This window comes from Megascapheus bottae, chromosome 19, assembly GCF_031878675.1.
Source record: "Megascapheus bottae isolate mThoBot1 chromosome 19, mThoBot2.hap1, whole genome shotgun sequence".
Lineage (NCBI taxonomy): Eukaryota > Metazoa > Chordata > Mammalia > Rodentia > Geomyidae > Megascapheus > Megascapheus bottae.
Window position 1 is genome coordinate 19,522,095 of NC_143527.1, and position 19,957 is coordinate 19,542,051.

Consider the following 19,957-nt stretch of genomic DNA (forward strand, 5'->3'; position numbering starts at 1 on the left):
TGTAAGACCCTGAGTTCAGTCCTCAGGACTGCAAAAGAGAAAGGGAGACAAGGAAGAAAAAAGACAGAGGTGGGAGGTAGGCAAGAAGAGGCAAACTCACCAAAATCACTTCCAATGGATGTTCTTTAAGGGATTCTGTTTGTTCACAAATAACAGTAAACTTAAGAGTGGCTTCTCCACTGATAACTATAAGCTATGACATAGGATAAATACCAAGTGAGAACTTGCCTAAGGAAGACTTGGTCACACCTGCAACTGTGCTGAAGTTCTATCCTCTGCATTGCTTCACCATTTTCTGGTCTTCATTTTTGTTCTCTCTATTTTCTCTGGCTTGGCGTCTTCAACATCTATGTGACATATTAGAGTTGAAATGGTTTCACTTCCTTCATGTTTACTACTCCCCGAATCATCTTCCTTGCCTTAGGTTGGAAGCAACCTTTGCCAAGCTGCTCACAGAAGGCCTTCAGCCTTTGCTCAATCTCCCCAACCCCAGGCTCCAGAGCTTTCTGGAGGTTGTGCTTCTCTTCCCTTCTTCCAAACCCTACTGCAGAGCAGCCTAAGCATTTCAGTCACTGGTGAACCCCAACTCAGCACTGCCAGCCAGTTTCTTGAACTGTCAACAACATATTGTGAGGCCAGAGAGTAAAGGGTTCCCTCCCTCCCTCCAAGGAGGCCAAAAAAAGTGAGTAGGAGAGAATTCCATGGAAACTAGAATAAATCTCTCTTTTTCCAGATGAGAAGACAATATCAGAGACACTTATGGTGCAAGACTCCATTTTCCTAGATTGTGTACCTTTCCTTTCAGTCTAGGAAAGTAGAAGCATTGATATTTGAGGATGCTCCAAAACAGTAGTCACATTTCAGTAACTAGAGATCCTGTTTGTCTCCAGAAACATCTAAGCTTTCTTGTTTCTCTCCTCCTCCCTGATATGACCAGACCTTTGACAAAACAAGTAGTTCAGATCATACACTAAAACCTGACAATCCCCAAAACAAGTTATAGTAGTTATTCACTGTAAGTGTGTTGTTTTGAAGTTCAAGCTCATGATAGATTAGCCAAATTTATTTGGACCTAAGGTGAAGTGTACACCATGGAGGAAGTAAATGGCATAAAAAAACACTCACATTAGGACCCAGGGAGCTAAGAAACAAGCAGCTGAAGTCCCATGAGCACTGTCATGGTCACATCCTCAATGACATAATGAGCTCCTATCAAGCTCTACCTCTTAAAGATTCATCTACCTCCTACTACCAACCTGGAGACCAAGTTTTCAACACATGAGTCTTTGCCAGTCATTGAAGATCCAGACTATAGCAGACAATATTGAAATCAAAACAAATGAGAATGAGAAATCTGTGGAGGAAGACCAACTTAAGGGAAATAAGACTATCTTAGAACTGAGAACCCCCAAATTTGATTAGTCTGTTGAATAACAAGATGTTAGATAATGAAAAGGAAAGGAGGGGAGGGTGAAGAATTGATCACTATATGGCCGGGAATTTGGCCTAGTGATAGAGTGCTTGCCTAGCATGCATGAAAATGCAGGTTTGATTCCTTGGTACCACATACATAGAAAAAAACAAGAAGTGGTGCTGAGGTTCAAGTGGTAGAGCTCTGGCCTTGAGAAGTACAAGGACAGTTCTCAGGCCTTGAGCTCAAGCCCAGGACTAGCAAAAAAAAAAAAAAGAATTGATCACTATATTTTGTACTTGTAAATTCAAGTGTGTTTGGGGAGGAGATCCTCATCTGAAAATCTGCCACTCTGAAGACCATCCACTGTCCATGAAATCCCAAGTGACAGTGTCCTCATTCCAGAGTTCCTTGGATATAAATTTAGTAGAGGAAACAGGAAGCTACATGTTTCTCAAATAGCAAAGCAATTGGAGAAATTTTTTTGTTTCTTCCTAATGAATTCCTAGCACACCTTGCTAAGGACTTTGTTATACAACCAAACACTTAAGTCATTGTAACATGGAGAAAGGAGGGGGAGATAAAGAGTCTTTTTGTCATTTATGGATTTGGTGGCTTAAAGCACAATACTGAATGTCCCAGAACCATAAACCCTGTGATAGGTGATATCTGCTTGGCTAACATATTGCTCCAGGCTCTCCACAGTCTTGAGTTCTGCTTGGTAGTAACTGGGGCAAAAAAACAACTGGTCTCTAGGAATGAAAATTGGAAAACTTAGGAAAAGTCTACAGCTGGCAGGCATCATAAACAAACTTCTGACCCCACCAGCATCCTACCAGAATGCCTAAGGTTAGCCAGCTCTCTTATGTCCTCACCTTCTCACTGAAAGTTCTTATTACCATACCTTATTTGAATGCCCTTCTAATCAGCCTGTTTTTAGGTCAATTTTGTATCTTTTACTCTTTCAGCTTCATGAGTATGTTTGTCTTGTTCTTTTCCTGGTGCCTATCAGATTATCTGCAGTATCCTAGGGATACAATTCAGTTTAATAAAATTTAATTATGCTTTCTTCCAGTATCCCATATCCTTCCCTGAATCTTCATGCCTGTGTCATAAGGAACTTGGTTTTCTCCAGAAACAATTTTGGTGTGCCTTGGTGTGTTCAAAAAAAAAAAAAAAAGATGAGTCCTGGCCATAAACCTCAGGTTCCTAACCAAATTCTTTAAAACCAGCCAGTTCTCCTCCTAATCACGGATTGTGCACACATCTGTGTATTTCTCAGTTGCCTTGATGCATTTTTCCACTATGCAAAAACCTGACAGCCAATTAGTTCATTCCTTCTATCCCATCACTGTCAAAATGCTGCAAGAAGAGGGAGGCTGTTCAGCACCGTGGCAGTTCTATGCCTTAAATGCTAGATTCTCCAAAGAGCTTGACAGTTACTCCATGATTACCTTGGATATCAAAGACCCATGACCTGACCATATGGCTCTGACACATAAATAAATACCCTATCATTCATATGACTTATGAGCAGACAAGTAGGCTTTCTCAACTTGAGCCAAACTTAGGGTAGATCTTGAGGAAAGAAAGGAAGATTTCTGAATCTTCACTGAGCTTATATGGTTGAGATACTAGGGTCAAGAAGATCTACAGAAGAGTGATTCTGTGCCTTTCTTTTTTATAGTAACTTCAGGGATGGAAGTTTAGAAGTTAATACAAGCTGAGACCTCCAAACCTGTCTTCAAAGCTGCCTCTTTGCCATATTTTCTTTGCATTTAGTTCATAAATCTTCCAGCTACATTATTCTTTTCCTTGCACAGAAATTTATGAGGATAAATAAATTTTGTTTGAAGAATCTTTCAGGAAAAGGTGAGAATTCCTGAACAAATATTATAGAAGTCAAGAGTTAAGTTATGGCAATCTTCTTTTTCCCTGAACCTACCCTTCCATTGTTTGTTGTTATTGTTATTGTTTTGTTGTGAAGGAAATAATAAAATGACCTCCTACTTATATATCTCCTGAGTTCAACTATCATTGTTTTATCACATCAGTTTGAACCTTTTCACTTTTTCTTTTTTTTTTTTTTTTTGCCAGTCCTGGGCTTGAGCTCAGGGCCTGAGCACTGTCCTTGGACTTTCTCAAGGCTAGAGCTCTACCACTTGAGCCTCAGCACCACTTCCAGCTTTTTTCTTTGTATGTGGTACCGAGGAATCGAACCCGGGTCTTCATGTATGCTAGGCAAGCACTTTAACCACTAGGCCAAACTCCCGGCCCTCACTTTTTCTTTTAGTTACTTAAGGATATGAACTTAAATCTTCTACTTTGTGTCATTTCACCCCACATATACTTATTATGATTCTCTTTTCTATTTTATTTGTTTGTGCTGGCCTTTTGGGCTTAAGGCTAGTGCTCTGCCATTTGAACCACAGTTCCATTTCTGATGTTTTGGAAGGGTTTAATCAGAGATAAAAGGCTCACAGACTTTCCTTCCCAGGCTAGCTTCAAGTCATGATCCTCAGAACTCAGTCACCTGAGTAACTAGGACAGGCACAAGCCACAAACACCTGGGTTATGCTTCTCTTTCTAAATAGGCATTTTTCTTAAAAAAATTATACCACCATTATTATGGTGAACCACAATTTCTTTGTATTATTTAATTTGTACTTCATAACAAATTTTTGCAATCTGTGTGATAAGCACATGCCCTCAGTCTGTGTACTTCATTACGCAGTAAATATGTACATTTCTTCAGTGCTGTTTACTGTGTATTTATGTGATCAGAAGTAGACAGAAGTCTTTTTGTGTTTGTGGGTCATGGGGCTTGAACTCGGCCTGGTTGCTGTCCCTGAGCTCTTCAGCTCAAGGCTACTGCCCTACCCTTGAGCCAAGCCCCACTTCCCGTTTTCTAGAGGTTAATTAGAGATAAGAGTCTCCAGTCCTTTTGTGCCCTGGCTGGCTTTGAACCTTGATCCTCAGATCTCAGCCTCCTGAGTAGCTAGGATTACAGGCATAAGCCACTGTGCCAGATTAGAAGTCTTTTCTTCCTGAGGCTCAGATCAATAGCTGGATTTAGCAGCTGCCAACCTGCTTACTCCATTGTGATTCTCCTTCATAACTCCTCATCTAATGGCTTCATCCAGTAATGACCAATTAGTTACAATGTGATTTTACAAGTCTGTTATTTCTTAGCCACTTACTAATTGAAATTTTTCTTTTAAATAATTGTTCTTGAGGCTATTTGGTTACCAGGAAATATAGTTCAAAGAAGAAAATCAAGATGAAAGATTAATTATTCACTTTAATTCCAGTTACCCAGATAGCATTTATAATACCGAACAAATTATAACCAAAGTAGTTACTTTCTAATTTATTCTGCTCTTCTTAGCTTTTTGTGGTTAAATTAAAACCCTGGTGAGTAAAAACAGTTTTTAACCACAAAATGAGTTGTTATGTTTTACTTCTTACAGTATACATTCAGAAAAATAAAAAGGATATAAAAAAATATCCATTTTTACCCTCAAGTTGTACAAGTGAAGGTATTGAGGCATGGAGATGTTATTACATTTTTAGTGAGGAGCATTGTAGAGACTGGAACCTATGTCTGTCAAATCCCTAAATCTTATCTCTTAGGTAACATACCCACGAAAGTGTTTTTCCAAAGGCAAAGAGTTAGATTCTTATATTCTTTTATAACTAGAGCTCTGTGAAGGTTCTTACTTCATATCATCCACTGATCCTCCCCCTGTGTTCTATGTTTGTCTGGGGATTAAATAAAGGGTTTAGTACATGCTAGGCAAGTGCTCTATCACTTGAGCTATGCTTGTGATTCCTTTAGGTCTTTCTGTTTTCTGTTTTGTTTGTTAAATAGAATCTTACTAACTTTACCCAGGCTGACCTTCAACTTGTGATTCTCTTGACTCTGCTGCCTCCAAGTAAGAGAGATTATAGGTATGCACCACCACACTTGGCCCGACCATTTCTCTTGCTGAAGACATGTAAGTCACCAAGATGGGCCCTCAAGTTGCCAGTCCTGAGTCTGGAACTCAGGGCCTGAGTACTGTCCTTGGGCTTTCTCAAGGCTAGAGCTCTACCACTTGAGCCACAGCTGAAAAGTACCTAGGAATCAAACTCAGGTCTTCCTGAATGCTAGGCAAGCACTCTACCACTAGGCCAAACTCCTGGTCCCCCAAAGGTTATATTAAAGGTTATTATTTTCACTTCACTTAATAAAGTGATTTTTTTCTACCTGGGAAAAAAATCTCAATGGCTTGCACTGGAATAAAAATGATGGCTCTTGCTTTTGAAAGTAAAGGATTTAGCACTTCTATCTTCATTGAATGCTAAGTGCATAACTCTATAGTATAGTTAAGAGGTTCTAAGAGACCATTCCCACTTCCTACAATCTAACTAGAAAAGTCAGGCATACATTAAAACTAGTTCTAAAAGAGTTAGGGTGCAGATGTGGACTCAGTAGCAAAGATTTCTTGAGAAATCTGGGCTCATGGCTGAGCACAGAGTAGACAAGGAAAGAACAGTGGAGCTGGAGATCCCAGAGGGCCTCGTGGAGAAGCTAGGAGCTAAGCTGTTGAGAAAGTAAGTTGGCATTTGGGCTAGAGAATAGCTTGGACCCATAATGAGAAGGAAGAAAAATGCCATCTTCCTCAGATAAAAGATTTGGTGAAATTCTTCCTTACTGAGTGGAATCAGACTGAAGAAGGCCCAAAGTATATAAATGCAGAGCAGCAGACACAGAGCCTTTCATCTCACTAAATGTGGCAATCACAGGTGGTATACTAAATCCAGGGCCACCCTGCTGCCAGCCTCATTGCCTTTTGGAGTCTACCATCTCCTACTTGGGAAGACTGGGACCTCATATTGGTTTGGGGTTTCTATACCTTTGTTCCAGAAGTCAATTTTAGGACATCTGAAATAAAGCAATCATTTCTACTGGAATAGGCCAGGAAGGGCTATAAATTACCCCCCAACCTACCACCACCACCATTCTTCTTCATTCTACCCTATTCTATGCTAGTGCATACTTATGTGTTAATAAGCGTTTACTGCTTAACATGCTGAGCACTGCTTAAGCCTGTAAGCCCTGGAATATGGTGATGGATAGATCAGACAAATCTCTTGATCTCATGGTGTTTACAACTTACTGGATGGAGACAAGATAGACAATACAACATACAAGGAAATAAAAATGAAATTTTTTCAGATTGTCAAGTTGATATATGGTGATTGATAGCAAGTAAATGGGAATGAGGAAACTCCTGCAAATTGAGCCATTAATAAGGACTTTCCCAACAACAGAATACTTGATCTAACACCTCAGTGACAACAGAGCACAGGCATTTAGGGCCCAGGGAGAATTACTCCAGACAGAACAGTAAATGCAAAGTTCTCTAGGGAAAACATAGTTTGAGGTAAAGAAAGAAGTTCAGTGTAGGTAGACTATAGTAAGTGAAGTTATAAATAGTCTGCAATAAGATGAGAGGGGAAGATGCAGATTAGAGCAAACAGTCCATTCACTTCTTGGTGAGCACTTTGTGTTTTATTGTGAGAGTGGTGAGAAGTCACTGAGGACTTTTTATGGAAAAGGGGCAATGCCTGCTTTATGATTTTCAAGGATCACTATGTTGCCATGGAAGGATATTAATCATAGCACTTCGTGCAGGATCAAAAGTCTGAAGAATAGCTAGCTCTCCATCACCAGAGACCAGATAAATAATGTGTTCTGTGTGCATACAATGGAACACCAGGCTGGTAGGTTGAACAATGGATAGACATCTTTGTTCTGATATTCATTCAATGCGTGCAAAAGAAGAGTGACTCTCAAGGTGGAGTGTTTGATATCTTTGGGCTAAAAGAATAAAGGAGAATTCTAAAGGAATTATCTTAACAGCCACTTTCAGATGGTATTCTGTTGATTCACCTGGTTCAGGTATAATGGCTACTACCCAACTAGTGCTGGCTGCAAAGTTAGCCAGGCTGTAACTGCAGGTCTGTATACTGTCCTGCTGTTTTCACTAGCAAACTTCTAGTGACATCAATCTGTCCAGAACTGCCACCTGCATATTGGGTAGGTTCTTTGCAGGAGATAGTTGGGATAAAAACCTGTCCATCACACCCAAACAGAACAAGGCAATCAGCAGTGAGCACAAAGCTGATGAGGAATTCTAATTGAAAAAGATAATTGGGTATAGGATGATACTAGTACATGTACACACACACACACACTCACACACACACACACACACACACACACACACACACTCCACCGGATGAGAGTAGAGCACTGGATCATGGGAGGACAACTAATCTTTTCCATTGGAACATTTTACAATATGGTCAGGGTATATCTTTTTCGCAGTCTTTTCTTTACCTGCTTCTATTCCACTAGAAATTTTGGAGGAAAAAAAAGCCTTCAATAGTCAGCCTTATTGGAATTCTTTCTAGACTGAACCTGTTAAGGACTTTACGCAGTTCTATGATACTATCAGGAACCATCTCTAATAGCAGCCAATTTGCAGACTTACGGATAGGATTGGCTCTGATGCAAAAAAAAAATGAAAAAGATTTATTGAGTTATAAAACAAGCCTGAGATAAATGAGCTCACCACTCTACATCTCAACAGAAGTGTTTTGAAATTTATCTTAATTGTTTTAGCATTCACTGTTTTCCCCTTCAGTAAAACTCTATGTTTACAAAAAAAAAGAGTAAGAAGTGCTTTTAAAATGTGGAATCATTTAGTACATATATCCTAACCAGAAGCCTTCATCTGCCTCCTGCAGATGTGAATGGTTACAAGTACGTGTCCATCTGTGTGTGCCTCTGTGTGACGAAAGACCTTTGAGACCAGAGACACAATCTCTCTGCAGTTGTTGGGCAGTGGGTGATCCTAGAGAAAACAGGGGGTTTTTTTTGATGGAGATATGGGGCTGCTCTCACAGTCCAAGGGGTGGATGAGAAGAAAGGGAATGAGAATAGACTCCATCTGTGTGTTCTTTGTGAGGGGCCCTTGTGGACACATTGTATACAGCAAATATCATCACCATAACTTGCCAGAGCACTAGATTTCCTCCCTATAAGGGGCTTTTTTTGGTGTTCAGTTACCAGGGACTTTGAAGAGAGGAGAGTAATGGAAGTCATGCACAGTGTAAAGAACACGCAGCTGTCACTGTAAGTGCACATCGGTTCACACTTGCTAGCTTTGCTATGGTGGGAACACTGCAGAAGGAATCACTGCCAATTACAACCGAGCTACTCCTGTGCTCACGATCAGACTAAGACTTGTCAAATTTAGCAACACACCCTAAAGAAACGGCAGCATCTATGGTTATTGAATGGCTGAGCCAAAGACCTCAAAGTCAAAGTCAGAACATATTTCTTCCTTCAGCATTCATTGAGAAAGTACTTACCTGCTGGTTGCATGCTAGTCATTAGGGAAAGAAAAACCCAGTAAGACCAGTCACTGTCCTTAAGCATTTCTAGCCTGGGGAGAAGACATAGACAAGAAAAGGCTAGTCAGGGGATAAGCCAGGAATATGCAGGGAGTTACAGAGGTGGAGGAGGGCAGCAGATACAGGCACAGTAAGCAAATGGAAGATATGGCTGGAGGCTTGCAGGAGGAGCTGGTATCTGAACTGACTCTGGAAGAATCATGAGCATGAGCTTGTAAACGCCAGTGTCAAAAGATGGAAGAATTCGCTCTTCAGCTTTGGGAGTGCCACAAAGGTCTGTTTCTCGGATCAAATGCAAGCTAGCCTTTCCTACTTCAGCATCTATGCTGGAAAGGCTTTCAGTGAGGAAAAAATTGCAGTAAGCAACAAACACAATTTCTTGACACACACCAAGTCTGAACTCCCATGCACAAACCCTCTCAGGATGTATGAAAAAAAAAAGAGTGTTGGAAAAGGAGTGAAATTCTTCTGTGCACTGGTGATTCATGCTTCGAATCCTAGCTACTCAGAAGCCTGAGATCTAAGGATGGGGTTTCAAAGTCAGCCCCAGCAACAAAATCTATAAGACTTTTAATCTACAATTAACCAGCAAAAAGCCAGAAATGGAGCTGTTGTTCAAGTGGTAGAACATCAGCCTTGAGGAAAAAAAAAAAAAGCTAGGGAACACTGAGAACCCTGAGCTGGGAAAACTCTCAAGGAATACCTAATTCAATGGAGATCCATCACCATTCAATGGTGACTCATCAACAAAGAGGCCCACAGAGGACAGGGACCTTGTCTGGTGCCACACACACCATAGGGAAGGGAGGTCTGGATGGGAGAGACTGTACCTCCTGCTTCTTCATATCCCACGCTATCTCTTCCTCAGGAATGTTTCCTGGCTGGCACCTGAGCTATGTTGATGTGAAGGACAACTCCCGTGATGAGACCTTCCGCTTCCAATGTGACTGCTGGCTCTCCAAAAGCGAGGGTGACAGGCAGACAGTCCGTGACTTTGCGTGTGCCAACAATGAAATCCGGGATGAGCTGGAAGAGACCAGTATGTGGGGAGATGGCATGGGCTCAGCTTAGCTGTGATGCCTGGGCTAACTCTTCTAGTTGAAGGAGGAGGGCTGGCTGGGGCAGAGGTGGGAGTGAGAAGACCCTCACACCGCTTCAGCTTGAAGGAAATCCTTTGTGAAGATGCCTGAGTAGAAATTTGGAATGGCCAAAATACTGATGCCAATACTAACAGGCTTAAGTCATGAGTCTAATTAGGTAACAAGAAAACTGTTGTGCTAGGCTGGACAATGCAGCATGGTGTGATTGGCCTTTCTGGTTCGTTTTTATATCATGAACTAAGTTCAATTGATGTTTTTAGTAATGGCTACCAATCCAGCCTTCCTAGAAAGAGAAGCAGGGGGAGCAAGGATCTCCACCAGCCACGTTCCCTTCATCCCTTCCTTAAGAGAGACTTCTAAAAATAAATAAATAAAAAGACTGAATTGATCCCCTACGCCCCCTAAAGTAATGGCCATCAAGGCCTAGGGAAATGTGACTAAATTACAGGGCAGGTTCTGGGTCCAATGAATTAGAAGGTTCATCCAAAACAGAAGCAATATAAAGAAGGAAATTATTGGTTATTAAGATAGCACTGGATGTGCTAGAGGCAATTCCTCAAATCTCAGTGTCTTTCTCACCTCTGCAAAAGGTAGTCCAGTGTGGGTGTTTGAAGGGAGGCCTTGCATGGTATGACTTAGAGACTCAAGCTCTTTCCCTCCCTCCCTCCTTGCTTTCCTCCCTCCCTCCCTCCTTCCCTTCTTCCCTCCTGTCCCTCCTTTCCTCCTTCCTTCCTTTTTTCTTTCGTTCTTTCTTTCCTTCCCCCCCCCCCAATTCTGAGGCTTGAACTCTGGGCCTGCTTGCTGTTCCTGAGCTTCTTTTGTTCAAGATGAACACTCTACCACAGTGCCACTTCCAGCTTTTTGAGTAGTTTGAGATAAGAATCTCACGGAGTTTCCTGCCTGGGCTGGCTTTGAACCACAGTCTTCAGATCTTAGCCTCCTGAGTAGCTACAGGCATAAGCCACAAGTGCCTGGCTGGCTTGCACATTTCTTGCAGAAGGGAAGGAACCTGGTGAAGGTCCTTCACTACTTATCATACGAGCTACACCCTATACTGGTGAGGAATAGTCATGTGGCTCTAACCGAGCCTCTGGTCGGGTGGCTCTTCTGAGAGACTGTTACATGTAGAAGTATTTGTGCATCTTTGATGGAAAGCCATCTGACCATCTCTGCCAGGCCATGCTAACTGCCCAAAGATGAAATTGATGGTTCTGAAAGGTAATGAGTACTATGTGTTCGGGAGCATTCAAATGAGAGCCAAGAACCCATTTGTGGACTTTTCTAAAGGGGGTAAACCCTGCTCAGTTGATGTATTTCCATCACCTTTTGTGTGTGTGTGGGGGGGGTGTCATGGGGCTTGAACTTGGCCTGGGCGCTGCCCCTGAGCTCTTCAGCTCAAGGCTACGCCCTACCCTTGAGCCAAGCTCCACTTCCCTTTTTCTAGAGGCTGATTGGAGATAAGAGTCTCCGGTCCTTTTGTGCCCCAGCTGGCTTTGACACTCAATCCTCAGATCTCAGCCTCCAGAGCAGCTAGGATTACAGACGTGAACCCCTGCTCGTGGCCTAATGGCTCTTTCTTAGGAATGACTGGGTTCTATGTTTCTTCTGGAACCAGGTCAGAGATAAAATGTTTGTCATCCTCTTTTTAAGCACTGTGTGGCTTGGGACTTGGTAGGGACTCAGAGAATGGATTAAGAGAATGGTTGAGCCTCTGACTAGAGGGAGAAACTTAAGACCCTCTCACAGAAGCTACGTGAGCCACAGAGGCTCTGAGGAGGAAAGATCTGTAAGGCTTCAAGCCAAACTGCTGAGTATCCTCCTCTGATTTCCAAACAGCTACACAGCTATATCTCTGCGGAGACCTGCTGGATCCAGGTTGCTAAAGTGAGGTTAGTTCTGTAGGTGTGGGAGACAGGAGGGCAGGGTCACAGAGCTGTCACTGATTCAAGCCAGCAGAGGGCAACATCGCATGCCCTGAGATGCCCATGACATACAGGTACCATACTTCAGTTCTCACAGGAGGCTTGCTCTGAAGGTGTCCTGGACTAAATCTGGTCTCAGTCCTCAGTTACCTGTGCATCTCTATTCTGTGAGCACAAGCACTGCCTTATGCTTGAACAGAGCTTTGTATGTGTGAAAACCCTCTGTCCTGTGGTCCCATAAGGCCCTCAAAACTCATCCCCATCATGACATTCCTGTCATGAATAGGAAAAAAGAAGAAGAAGAAAAAAAGGAAAACCAGAAAGGTCAAATGCACAATGAACATCTGCCGCAGCGCCAGGTCTTTCTTGGGCCTGGTTGGTACTCCAGACTGATAGATTGCTCCATCCTGCTTAGCCTCCTGTTCCCAGCCTTTACCTCCAAGCCCTCTGAAAGCATTTGCCTTTGCAGGAGATTCTGAGGTGCAGCCAAAGCAGAGAGACATTGGCAAGGCTTATATATAATCCTGGTGCCTGAACCTATGGAGATTCTGCTGTCCTCGATCCATGGTTAGGATTAAACACCTGGATAATAACTATGTTTCTCCCTGAACACACACGCACACACACACACACACACACACACACACACACACACGCATGCACATACACTCTTGTGATATTCTCTAGCTGACTGAGCAGCGCCTCCCCTCCCCCACATCGCTCTTACAGCCTTTCTTCCCTTTCCAGAGTAGTCTTTTAGGACTACTCTGAAAGACTACTCTCTCAGCCTTCTCTGCAACATGTTCAGCCCCAATCAAGTCTGACCCTCTGGCCAGTCTTCAGAGACAGAACACTCATAGATGCCCCTGAAAATTCTCTTAGAGAATCCATCTCCATGCTTGTGTTTACAAAATACCTCTCCTTTCGTAGTCTCAATAGAGTCAAACAGAAATTTTCAGGAATGACATTTGGGGGTCTGTGAGGGAACAAAATAAAGTTCCTTTACCTTCATGCTGCTTACTCATACTTAAATGGGGAGAGAAATACAATAAACAATAAAATGAAAAGTAAACAAATGGCAGAGACTGTTAGATGATGACAAGGACAAGTAGAGTTAGGCAGACCAGAAATGCAATGGGGATCAGGTTGTGATGATTTTAACTAGAGTTCGGGGAAAATATCTCCCCCAAAGTGACCTTTGACCTAAGGAGAAGGAGGTAAGGATTGACTCTAGCCATAGCAGGGCGGAGGGGAGTGTTCCAAGCAAAGCAGAGGAATATTTCAAAGCACTTAGGCAGAACTAATGAGGTAAGAAGCTGGAAAGTGGGGCCGGGAGTTTGGCCTAGCAGTAGAGTGCTTGCCTAGCATGCACGAAGACCCAGGTTCGATTCCTCTGCACCACATACATAGAAAAAAGCTGCTGGAAGTGGTGCTGTGACTCAATTGGTAGAGCACTAGCTTTGAGAAAGTCCAAGGACAGTGCTCAGGCCCTGAGCTCAAGCTCGACTGGCAAAAAAAAAAATCCAGGAACATGCTAGAGAGAAGCTGCTGGTAACTGAGACGGGAGAGGTCATGGCAGCCTGGCTCCTTTCTTACCTCATGGAACCTCTCTTCTTTGCTTTGAGCTTTTCACATTCCAGTGTCTGGGTGGCCAGCATTTGTGCCTGTGGCTAGAAAGGGAACTCTGAGGTCATCTGAGTCTGGTCCCTCTGACCCTTGACCCTTGCTGGATGAAGGATGGTCAAAAGATGCTAGTGTAGACATTCTTGGCCGAGTGGTTGCTATGAGGCTAACGGAGTGACCACTGAGGCAGACAGGGTGAGACCCTCTGAGGTCTCTGACTTGCAGGGTCTCTGTCTTCTGCTTCCCATAGCTTGGCCTGCCTCTCCTGCTTACTCTTCTCCACATATAATTCATTTGCTATGTCCTGGAGAATGGTGTAGCTCTGAGAGCCAGACCCCAGCATCTCCCAAGAACTCACCCCCCACCACCTGCTTCATGCTCTATGGCTCTCACGTTCCATATTCTTGGGCACGAAAGTTGCTATTAGGAATAAAATGGGAAGGATTGCTCTAGCTCCAGAATTGGCAGTTCTGCTCACAGGTCTGGAATACAGCTAAACTAAATTGCCTTTCAGTCCCCACAGTCTGTCACCTAAGACCCACCCAAAGGCCCCAAGGGAATAGCCTTATGTGGGTGGCTGCTTCTTCCCACCCTCACCCCACTGACCCTTTCCCATCTCCTCCTTTACAGCCTATGAAATTGTCATAGAAACGGGCAACAGAGGTGAAACCAGGGAGAATGTCTGGCTCATCCTGGAAGGCAGGAAAAACCGATCCAAAGAGTTCCTTGTGGAGAATTCTTCCAGACAACGAGCTTTTAGGAAGTAAGGACAGAAGTGTCCATGGGGGAGTGAGGGTGGGGTGGTAAATGAGGAACTCTTCCAAACCTTCCCCTTGGAAAAGCCATAACTGCACAAATGGGCATGACCAGCAATAGCTTTATTGAGTTCTGTGTGCTTCCCTGCGCCACCTGCTACAAACACCATTCCACATCCAGGTAGACGTGGCACTCACCTCCCACATTCCCCAGTCCACCTCAGCCGCCACCTCATCTCTGCTCCTCCAGAACTGCTTACATATAGCTTCTATCTCCCCTCTAACCCCGTTCTTCCCTTGTCTTTAGCCCATCCAGGATGCCATAACAGGCTATCGCAGTAAGTGGCTTCTAAATAAGGAAAGTTTGTTTCTCACAGTACTGGAGACTGAGCATCTAAGACTGAGCGTTCAGTGCTGCAAGATTCAGTGTCTTGTGAGGGTCTGGTTCCTGGTTCATTGACAGCCATCCTCTCCTTTTGTCTTCACACAGCACAGGGGGGTTAGGGAGCTCACTGAGAACTCCTGTAAGGGGCGCGATCCCACTCGTGACATTTCCACGTTCATCATCTAATCACTTCCCAATGTTCCCACTTGCAAATGCCCTCACACTGGGGATTAAGTGTCAACACAGGAATTTGGGAGGGACACAAACATTCCATTTACATTCCCTTTCCATACAGACGAAGCCAGAACTCTCCTTAGACTGGTAATTTACCACCCAGACCTCCCTAATTCCCACCTTCTCCATTGTCATTTCCCCTCCATACCCAGCTTTCACATAGGCCCAAATTCCATCACAGCCTACTGTGCCCATCCTAGGTTTTGAGTAAGGAGGATCTGCCTCAGAGGACTCTTCCCTTTCTCTCCTCCTTCTGCTCTTTGGATCTCACCACCCTCAGCTCAACAGCAGGGCCTCACCCTCCTCCAGTCTGTTTAATGATACCTTACCATCCATTGGTACTGAGTGCAGGCAGTGAAAGAATGGCTTCGTAGTGATTGACTTGTCCTCAAACTAGACTAGACTTCTCAAGGAATGTAGGACCCTCCTCATGTCTTGACTGCTGTACTACCATGGACTGTAGCAAGCACTTGATGATACTTACCCACTCAGTGGGCATGGGCAGCTCATCAGCCACACCTTTGTTTCCTGCAGGGACACCACAGACACATTCGAGTTTGATAGCATCTTCTTGGGGGACATTGCCTCTGTGTGTGTGGGCCACTTGGCCAGGGAAGATAAGTTCATCCCAAAGAGGGAGCTGGCCTGGCATGTCAAGACTATCACCATCACCGAGATGGAATATGGCAATGTGTATGTACGGTTTACCCTCCCGCCTTCCCATGCTGTCTTCCAGCCTTTTCCAATTCAGATCTTGGGTTTACAGTAAGCTTTCTATCTTTCATACCAGTTTTTGTGCATCATCATTGAACTCAGGATTTCAGCAGGTCATCTTTTAACTAAAACAGGTGCTTCTTGTTTTATTCCAATAGCATATCTAGTACATAAAGGCAGAAATTCAAGTAAAGGGCTGAGAGTTTGGCCTAGTGGTAGAGTGCTTGCCTAGCATGCACAATGACCAGGGTTTGATTCTTCAGTACCACATACATAGAAAAGTCAAAAGTGGTGCTGTGTCTCCAGTGATAGGCTTTAGCCTTGAGAAAGCCCAAGGACAGTGCTCAGGCCCTGAGTTCAAGGCCCAAGACTGGCAAAAAAAACAATTCAAGTAAAGCAGAAAAGTAGGTAAAAGGAAGTAAAATTTCCTTAAATGCCTAACTGCAAGAGATAGCTACCAGGAATAATAACCAAAAAAAAAGGCTCATGTCCCTGGCATGAGACTTTTTCTAATACCTTACCTACACAATGTTCACAGAAGGGTAATTGCATTATTCCAGATCGCTTTGTGCTCATCATCCTGTGCTTTTGTCCTCATTCTTATGGACTACCCCACTCCCATTTCCATAAGGCTTTGACTCCACTAAGTCCTTGAGTTCCGCATTTTGGCACTCTTCTAAAATTATGTCTATTAGAAAACATTTCCTTGTATCGGCACCAGGAAATATTTCTTAGCCATTCAAAATAATGAATTAAATATGTACCAGATGACTCGGAGCAATTCCCAGGAAGTATTGTTGAGTGAGAAAAGCAAAATGCAGGAAAACATGTCATATATGATGCTGCTGAGAAAAGGGAACACTGGTGTCCCCATATGTCTATGTGTGGCCTGAGTGGGATGGAAGGAAATTTGGCAGTCGGCACCCTCAACTGCAGCATGGGTTATCTGAGGTAAAGGTGGGGTGCTGACGTGGAAAGGAGAGAAAAAGAGAAGATAGAGCCAAACAAAAAGAAAGAGAGCTAGAACACATTTAGGAACAGCCTGTATATATGATCATGTGTTTTGTGCATATACATAAAATTATGTATATTGGTGGGTATGTGCATTTAAAAACCGTTTTAAAATTTTCAAGACAAAGAATGCAAGTGTGTCTTTCATGAACAGATTGCGGTATGTAATAGCAACCTCACGAGTAATACACTGAGAGGAGGAAGATCTCAAAACAGAATCAAGATTTCTTGTGGAAAGTCTTACATGCCTTCCTCTTCAGGGTCAGACAGGCCCTGAGTTGAGTCACTTTAAACAGTGACTTTTCTCCATCAAATGTCTTTTCTCTCCCCAAAATAGAAGGATGAGACCGAGGGTTTATGTGAAAGCTAGTAAGATGCAAGAATACAACATCCTGGCCTTTGGTAAATATACAGACAATTTAAGTTCTTTTGGCTGTTAAATTTTTTTGTGTAGAGACTGGGGTGTGCTTCAGTGGCACAGCTTATGTTTAGAATACCTGAGGCCTGTGTTCAATCTCCAACACACACACACACACACACACACACACACACACACACACACACAGCATTTGCATTATCATCTAAGATTACGGTTGGTTTTCCTCCCTTGGGCACACCCTTCTGTTGTTGAAGTCATTAGCCTGTGCAAGACCACTTATTTCCAACGCCAGTAAGATACTAGCACTCTAGGGCTGCAAGCGGTAGTGGGCATGGCTGAAGTAGTAGAGCACTTACATGCCTAGCAAAGCTCAAGGCAGAGATCAAACACAAGTAGTACAAAACTAACCAACTAAATAAATAAAATACTAGCAAATTTGGAATGGAAAGAAACCACAGCAATTGTTCATTTCAAATTTAGAATGCAAGAAATGAAGACCAGTTAGGAGAACCTTGATTTGGGAACCCGAGAAGGAAAGAAAGTATACCAGTAGGTATTGTTCCTAAAGGAGCTCATTTCCAGACACATTTTTCGGGCTGAGGCCAACAGGTTTTACTTATGGATTGGATGTGGCATACAAGGGATTTAAAAAAAAAGAAATAGAAGCATAGGGCAACTGGAAGGCTGAGATGTCACTCCACTTGAATCTTAAACAAAGTTGATATTCACATTCGAATCTAGACAATCCCAACCTCCATATCTTGGGGGAAATTATGGGAGGAACTCTCACAACTTGGGTGTATAATAGAGGGAGTAAGCTGGGCTGGTGTTTACCTTTGCTCTCACTCTTCTGCCAGGTACTTCTTTAACTGTGACTCCCTCATCCCCCTCAAAAGGAAGAGGAAGTACTTCAAGGTATTTGAAGTTACCAAGACTACTGAAAGCTTCGCCAGCAAGATCCAGAGTCTGGTGCCCATCAAGTACGAAGTCATCGTGACAACAGGTTATGAACTAGGGGCTGGCACTGATGCTAACGTCTTTGTGACCATCTTTGGGTCCAATGGGGACACAGGCAAAAGGGAGCTGAAGCAGAAAATGCGCAACCTCTTTGAGAGAGGCAGCACAGACCGCTTCTTCCTGGAGACGCTGGAGCTGGGTGAGCTGCGAAAGGTGCGGCTGGAGCATGACAGCAGTGGCTACTACTCGGGCTGGCTGGTGGAGAAGGTGGAAGTCACCAACACAAGCACTGGGGTGGCCACAATCTTCACCTGTGGCAGGTGGCTGGACAAGTCTCGGGGGGATGGGCTCACCTGGAGGGACCTCTTCCCTTCTGTCTGAGAAGACGGTCTTGGCTACACCTTTCTGTTTTCACTCAGCTCAGCTGCCCTCTCTGGAGACCTCCAGAATTAGGGCCTGGGGCAGGCAGACACCAACAGCCTCATGGCTCATCAGGAACCATTATTTGAGATTCTCCCTGGGGCACTTCTTCACACTCTCCTCCTCTCTTGGACCGACAGAATCGTAATTACAATGTGTCATAATCCATGGTGGCATACCAAAAAATACTTTTTCACATGTCTTTTTTCTGTAACAGTGGTAGCCAGGCTGGGATGTGCTGCAGGGTGTGGATGGAAATTGGGGCCTCACCCAGGGGAGAAAAGTGGGGAAGGAAATGGTGTATTTTAAGCAAAAGGCTAATTAACACTTTTTTCCCAGGGGAACAAAAAGCTGGGCTAATTAAATTATTATCAACCACACCCCACAAAGAACTCATCTTAGCATCTGCTTGCTAAGAAATACATGCTTTTTTTCCCCCAGTTTCAATAAATCTAGTGACAAGTGGAGAGAACTATCAGGAAGAAGGGGGGTGGGTATAGAAGCCTGTGGAAAGTAGATCATTCTTTCCTTCACTTTACAGCAAGATTCTGCTGGGCGGGACAGACTCAAGGCCCCTAGAACATCCTGGTCACTTCCAGTGCAAGGCTAGGAGTCTACTTAGCTACAGTTACCTATCACTTCTATGGGCAATGTTTGGACTGAGAGCTGAGAAGAGAATCAGTGACAATATGAAAACATGGTCTCTGCTCTCACAGGATAGAACACTGATGGAGAGATGGCAGGAGAAACACATGCATGCAGATACATACAACATTCATATATGCACATATCAGTATATACAACCCACATATATGACTCTCCCTAGTCAACAGCCAGACAGTGCTCTATCAGGCTCAGCAAAGTTCAGCCCCTGATCTCTGACTTTCCTGAAGGGAAGGGACCACAGTAGGAGGACTGCAGGAAGTCTTTCTGCAAGAGGGCATCAGTTTACCATTCCCTGCCCTGCAGTATCAACTGTGTTCTCCACTGATCTGTTCTTGGTGAGACTTCATGACTTCAGAAAGCTCTGAGAGACTCATCATGGACGGGTTAACCACACAGGCCCCAAGGGCAATCTGTCTGCCCTGCACTTACATTCCAACTCTGCCTCATAGCACCCTTGACACCTTGGGCAGGTAATTTCATCTCTCTGGGCCATAGCTTTTTCACCTGTGAAACAGGGTGAATGCTAATGAAGCCTACCTCCCGGGTTGTTATGAGATCAAAGGAGTTAATATTGGTGCAATTTTGTGCATGTAGCACTCACACTAAACACTGAGTAAATCTATCAAGTCCAACCTGAAGGCCTCAAAGGACATGGGTACCAAAAGAAAACTTGATTTCTGTGGATGGCTCCATCCCCTTGGTCTGATGAAAACTCAGACAGCCTTTGCATCTCCTTAGATAAGAGGAAGTCCAATTAACATTGGAAGTCACAAGACCTATTTCCAGTCTATGATCGAATGTTCAGCCTTAATAGAAAGTTTAAAACATCCCCCTATCTCCCAGTTCCCTTCAGTTTGATGGAGGCTAGACTACTGATGATTGGATATGCCCATGTGCAGTGGAGAAGGGAGAG

At 43.6% G+C, this 19,957-nt stretch overlaps 1 protein-coding gene across 3 annotated transcripts in view; it reads left to right on the forward strand.

Moving 5' to 3' along the window:
- The window catches only part of Loxhd1 (lipoxygenase homology PLAT domains 1), a 128,346-nt gene extending 109,862 nt beyond the window's left edge, over positions 1–18,484 (forward strand). For all 3 annotated transcript variants that reach the window (XM_090353573.1, XM_090353574.1, XM_090353575.1), the window contains 4 exons: positions 9,747–9,917; positions 14,154–14,286; positions 15,432–15,590; positions 17,859–18,484. In XM_090353573.1, the coding sequence (XP_090209699.1) occupies positions 9,747–9,917; positions 14,154–14,286; positions 15,432–15,590; positions 17,859–18,339 (944 nt within the window). In that variant the 3' untranslated portion in view covers positions 18,340–18,484. The remainder of the gene's footprint in view (positions 1–9,746; positions 9,918–14,153; positions 14,287–15,431; positions 15,591–17,858) is intronic.
- Positions 18,485–19,957: the final 1,473 nt, after the last annotated feature.